The sequence below is a fragment of the Peromyscus maniculatus genome, chromosome 4 (genome assembly GCF_049852395.1).
Source record: "Peromyscus maniculatus bairdii isolate BWxNUB_F1_BW_parent chromosome 4, HU_Pman_BW_mat_3.1, whole genome shotgun sequence".
Classification (NCBI taxonomy): domain Eukaryota; kingdom Metazoa; phylum Chordata; class Mammalia; order Rodentia; family Cricetidae; genus Peromyscus; species Peromyscus maniculatus.
In genome coordinates, this window is record NC_134855.1 from 135,354,289 (window position 1) to 135,360,376 (window position 6,088).

Sequence of the window (6,088 nt, forward strand, 5' to 3'; positions counted from 1 at the left end):
TGTGCCAGCCTGGAAGACAGAGGGCCAGTGCTGCTACCTGCAGCCACAAGACTCCACGACCATGTCCTCGTACTGTTTGTACACCACGTTGTTGGCAGAGTCAATGAAGAGGATGCTAATGGGGCTCAGCCGTGTGGGCACACAACAGGTGGGTGGTGTGGATTCAGGGTCCATAGAATTCATCAGGGTCTGGATGACTGCATGGTTTGTGGGCTCCAAGTGGGAGCGCAAGGGGAACTCGCATAGTCCTTCGCAGTGGAAGGCTTCATACTCAAGGGGCGCAATGATCCAATCGTCCCAGCCCATGTCCTTGAAGTTGACATGCAAAGCCTTGCGACTGCAGCGAGCCTTGAGGTTCTTGCTGGGTCGCTTGCCCTGGCGATTGGCCAGTGGGGCCCGCCGTTTCCGCCGCTGGCTGAACAGGTATTCATACACAGTCTTGTCATCCTGGCCAGAGCGGGCCTTGATCTCGTTAAAGAACAGGTCCCGCTTCTTAGTACGACCAAACACTAGGAACAGGGCCTTCTCGTGGACTTGTCGGGCAGCGCGTTCAAAGCCCAGGCCACGGAGGTCCACAGCCCGGCCCCGTTCCCAGGCCTCCAGCTCCAGGCACAGCTGCGCTGAGTTCTTAAAATTTCGGAAGAGTTTCCAGATGTCGAACACCTCCCAGCCAGACCCATCCAGGCCTGGCACGGAGCGTACATCCAGCAAGGCTGCCGGCTGCCGACCGCTGGGGCAGCTGGACAGCTTCAGCTGGGCAACCCGCCCGCTACTGGGGACGGCTGGCTTGGCCATGTCCAAGGGCTTCTTCCGCAAGATCCGCAGTTCAGCCCCCAACAGCCCATCCTTCTCCAGAGCACTGATGTCAAACACGTACCTCTGCTTCCTGACCACAGGGCCTCGGTCATCTGGAGAAAATAGCCAGACGTCAATTCCTGTCACCTCACCACTGCAGCCTGCCACCTCTGGGCCTCCGGGGAGGACCCAGCTCTCTCCCACTCAAAAGAGATTTCTCTAACCTTTTCCCCACTATGGAGGAAGCCAACACCCAAACCACCAAGATCCCTTTTCCAAACGAAGGTAGGTGTGCCACTTCGTGGGATCTGAGTGCCCCCGCGGCTCGTGTTGAGGATGCACATCAGCCTTATGACTGCCTTCTACCAGTGTCCACCCCATCCGTGGTCCAGCATGGTTATCTCCCATATGTAAGACAGGTGGTATGTGAGTCTAAATTGCCCACTTTTCCGGAGGAGGAAACTGAAGCCCAGAGTAAATTCGGGGATTCGTTTCATGTCATCTAGCTAGAGGAAAATAGAAATAGAACCGTAACCTAGAACTTTAATACTCCTTTCTGAGCTTCTTCCGCCTTAAGGATCTCAGCGTTCTTGTTTCCGGGCGAGGCACAGAGTTGGGCAGTAAATGATTTAGGTAATACAGCAAATTAATAACAAAGCCAATCTGTAACTCAGCTTCCCTAGTTCCCAGTCTAACAGCTTTGTGTACATGAGTGTTCCAGTGTGTGTGTGTGTGTGTGTGTGTGTGTGTGTGTGTGTGTGTGTGCAATTGGGTTCATGATTGAGTATAAGGTAATATATATGCTATTGGCATATGTAAGTACAGTTGGGCTTCCATGAATACCTGAAAAATGATGCTCTGTGTGTGTGTGTGCGCGCACGTGTGTGTGCGCGTGTGTGTGATTCATTAACCATATGTATAACATATAAGGTGCTCTCTGTGTGTGTGTGCATGTATGTGATTCATGAACCATATGTATAAAATATAAGGTGCTCTGTGTGTGTGTGCATGTATGTGATTCATTAACCATATGTATAAAATATAAGGTACTCTCTCTCTTTCTCTCTCTCTCTCTCTCTGTGTGCGTGTATGTGATTCATTAACCATATGTATAAAATATAAGGTGCTCTGTGTGTGTGTGTGTGTGTGTGTGTGTGTGTGTGTGTGTGTGTGTGAAACTCAGTGGTATCTCTGAATCAGCATGCCCTCCTTCCTAAATGCCAACATGCCATTAGGGAATATTCAAATATTGCTCTAGAAGGTAACTAATTAGGCCTTTAAACTTTCCCTCTCCCCCTCCCCAAGCTCCCTTCGTGCTGGGGGGACACAAGGACTTATTTTATGAGCCCTAGAGGGGTCACAGCTTTCCCTGGCTGGGCAGGCAGCCAGGCCACCTCCCCCACCTCTGCCAGACCTGCTGCCTCTGTGCCTCCCCCACCCCGTCATTCCCCTACAGACCAGCTCTAATGAGGAGCCTCTCCCACTCTCTGGCCCCTCCCCCACCCTGCCCGCCAAAGTCCCAGGACTCAGAACCAGAGCCTGTGAACTTCAAGACACCTCACCAGCTGCCAGCGGCCCAGCTAGCTCCGCACTGTGGCGAACCCGAGGCTCTGAGAAAGGAAGGGATTTGCTGAGAACACACAGCATGTCGAGAGGAAGAGTTGAGCCAGTAACACTAGGTGGGCAGACCTCCCGAGAAGCAAGGAAGACAAGTATTCTCCCAGGTTACTGATGAAAACGGCGGGTATTAGGATAGGACGAGAGGCATTCACGTTTGAAGCTCTCGGACATCACCCAGTCCAATGCCCGTGTAGCGTACATACAGGAAAACATACCCCAGGGAAAAAGCTTTCTAGGGTTACAGTGTGAGTTAGACCCTGGGTCCACTGTGACTCCAAGATGACACGCTTTCAGGCTTCACAGATCCTACCCCTTTGCCCCCTCTCTGAGGGTAAAGTGGAAGACCCACGGGGACCTAAGGTTGCTTTCTCTCTGCTATCTGAGGGAAACCTAGGGCGCAGAAACTTTAGCGTTGCAACCCACGCAAAGGTATGACCCAGTCATCAAGAGTGGATCTTGGATTCTAGTATCCAGCTGGCACATCTTAGTTCCTTTGGTGCCCATTCTGCACCTTGCAGAAGTTAGGCTTGGAGCTGCCTAGGTGCCCCTAGTGCGGGACTTGGTATGTATAAGTTCCAGACTCCCACCCTAGGCTGGATGCACACACTGTCCCCCACCTGCACACCCCAGGGCTTTGGAACTCCTGGGTCTGTGCAAATGCCCCTCCCCGCCACCCCACCCCTCACCTTGCCCTTTGTCAATAAAGCTGGTGATGGTGTTGGCCAGGCCAGCCTCCAACTTCACGCTGCTGTTGCGTCCCTTTCTGTCAGCATCGGACAGCGTCCTGTACAGCGAGAGCATGTATTCATGGGGTGTGATGGGGGGTGGGCGGAACGGCTCCTTGGGCTCTCGAGGGGTCCCAGGCTCCCTGGTCTTCTTCAGCAGGAAGGAACTGGGGGCAGATCCTGCTTTTGAGGATGCTTTGCCCCCAGGAAGCTGTCCTTTTGGGGTTACAGTCCGTGCTGCAGCTTGCCTAGTATGGGGAGGGGGTCCTGGCTTGGTTTCAGGCCCACCAGATCTGGGGGGCATCTTTCTGGGTTCATCCTTCTTGAGCTGTGTCTGCCCAGAGCTTCCCTTTGCCCTGGCATTGGTGGCCCCCCCACCATAGCTGTGACCCCCTGGCCTAAAGATGTTCCGGGCCAGGGGTGGCCTCTCCTTGGCCTCTGCTTTGGCCAACCCTGGCCTGGCCCCTGGGGGTCTCTGACCTAAGTCGGGGGCACCCAACACAGTGCAGATGAGTTCCAGGTCCAGCCAAGCCAGGTGCCAAAGCAAAAAAGTGAGGAGTTTGGGGAGTCTCATCCTCTGGCCAGCCGCTGACTGACACCACGGAGAAAGGCAGCGGCAGCGAAGGTGTCTCTGGCTTGGCAGGAAAAACCATGAAAGGAGGGGGTCTTCAGGAGCAGCGGGGGCGGCAGCGGGAGCAGCAGCAGGCAGGGCTTTCTCCTCAGTCTGAGCGTCTTGAAGTCCGCCGGGCGTGTGTCTGTATCCAGTCCCATAGTGGAAACGCTCCCGTGTCCAGACGTGCACCGTCTCCAGTCAGCAGCTGAAAATAACTCGTTCTTGAAAGGAGAAAGCCGACCGCCCCCTTTCTCCCGCACAACTGACTGAGGGCTTGAAGGAGGCTTGTATAAGGCTGAGGGATTTTTCCAAGAAGGAAGAATGGCGTAATGCTGCCTGTGCGCTCCAGTTTTTTTTCCCTCTAATTTTGAATCCTTTCCAGTGAAAATACTTGCACACACACACACACACACACACACACACACACACACACACACACACAAACCTGCAGGTGCTCAGAAAAATCTTTTACAAACCTGAACTCAGGAATTGGAAACGGAATTCCAACCCAAACCAATTTAATTACTCTCTGATGTCATGCTGTCTAAATTCATTTAAGTGCGATATATTTATGTGAAAAAAATCACCGCTGCCCTTTGGAGGCCACGGCTCACGGGGGCTCTTGGCTCAGAGCCCCACAGCGGGACTCAGGCTTAGGGGGCCTCCCCATCCCAGAGCAGACTCAGGGGTCTTCACCTCCACCTCCTGCAGCAGCCCACCCCACCACCCTGAGCAGAGATGCTGAGGAGTGTGTTGTAGAGAATCTGCAGGCACTGAGCATACGAACTAAGTTTTCAGTGAAGTCCTAGGATTGTCTGTAAAGCAGTTTCAATCCCTCTGTCTAGTCTGGGACCTGGTGTGTGTGTGTGTGTGTGTGTGTGTGTGTGTGTGTGTGTGTGTGTGTGTGTGTGTGTGTGTGTGTGTGTGTGGGGGGGGCAGCACAGATGGCAGCATTTACCAATAGTTTCTTTTATTTTAATAAACTTGTGACCCAGAAACAGAAGAAAAAACAAAGTGCCCACTGTACCACCCCCACCAAATGCCATTGGCTAAGCACTGCCATCCTGCAGCCCCTTGGTTGAAAACAGGTCCAGGGTGTTGTACTCAGCCACTATCCAGGCAAAGACCGCCAGTTTTCTTAGAAGAAATTGGCTGAGGCCAGAGGCAGCAGCCCCAGCCTAAGGCAGCAGCGACCCCTGCAGGAGGTTGGGAGAGCACGTTCTCATGGGCTGGTGAAGAAAACGGAATTCCTGCTCAACTCAAGAGTGTCCCTCTCCTTCCTTTTCTTCTTTTTTAGAGGTCTCATGTAACCCAAGCTGGCCTCAAACTCACCAAGTACCCAAGGCTGGCCTTGAACTCCTGATCCTACACCTACCAGACCCTGAGATTACAGGCATGGGCCACCACCTAGCTTCAGGGGTTTCCGTAAAGTGCCTTGCTAAAGTACTTAAACACTCTCTCTGTGGAGAACCACGTTAGAGAGCCATAGGCAACTTACTCAGGGTCATGGAGAAGAGGAAAGAGCTTCACATGGAATAGCTTCATGTGGTGAAGGTGAAGGTCATGGGGATGAAACCCCAGGCCTCCCTTGAGCATAGTAGGCCAACTATCGGCCGCAGAGCTTCGCCCCTGGTCCAAATTCTCTTCCTTTTCTTTTCTTGCGCGAGAGTCTCCTGTAGCAAAAGTTGGCGTTGGACTTGCGATGTTAGCTGAGGCTGTCCTCGAAGGCCTGATCCTCCTACCTCCTCCACTTCCTTGGTTACGGAGGGGATTACAGAACTGTACCACCTACTCTAGCCTTCCTTATTAATCCTCCACTCTTGGAGCTGACCTAACAGACCCATTCATACGCTAAAGCTGGTTTCTAGAAACTCTCTGCTGGAGACAGGCATGTAACGCGGTAGTCCAGTGCATGGTTAGCGCGCACAAAGCCCTCACCAAGACAACACCAAACAAAGTCCTCACTCTGGAGAGCTAAGTGGCTGCAAGTCTGTTTTCTTTTTCTTTCTTTCTTTTTTTTAGTATTTGATTTGTTTCTGTGTATGAGTAGAAAGAGTGTGCTGGAGGAGACCAGAAGAGGCTATTAGGTCCGCTGGAGCTGCAGTGACTGGCAGATGTGAGCCATCCTGACATGGGTGCGGGGAGCAGAACGCTGTCCTTCCCAAGAGCAGAAAGCACTCTTTTTCCATAATGTTGCTCCTGGTTCACTGACTCAGCCACGCCAAGCTTCACTGATAGCTCCGAGGGGCCCACCTCAAAGGACCAAGGCACCACCCGCTTTCTTCAGGGACTTTGCAGGATGGCTTGACTCCTTAGAGCCTCTCAGGTCATCCAG

General features: G+C 52.9%; 1 protein-coding gene across 2 annotated transcripts; it reads right to left on the reverse strand.

The window, feature by feature from the left end:
- Positions 1-5,658, reverse strand: Gdf5 (growth differentiation factor 5). Of its 2 annotated transcripts, XM_076570991.1 has the most exons (3): positions 5,252-5,658; positions 3,102-3,958; positions 1-908 (listed from the first exon to the last, which is right to left on the reverse strand). In XM_076570991.1, the coding sequence occupies exons 2-3, from the start codon at positions 3,712-3,714 to the stop codon at positions 34-36; spliced, it is 1,488 nt and encodes a 495-aa protein (XP_076427106.1). In that variant the 5' UTR covers positions 3,715-3,958; positions 5,252-5,658; the 3' UTR covers positions 1-33. The 2 variants fall into 2 exon arrangements, with proteins under 2 accessions (XP_076427106.1, XP_006988322.1); XM_006988260.4 differs by lacking the exon at positions 5,252-5,658 and having other exon boundaries at positions 3,102-4,687.
- Positions 5,659-6,088: the final 430 nt, after the last annotated feature.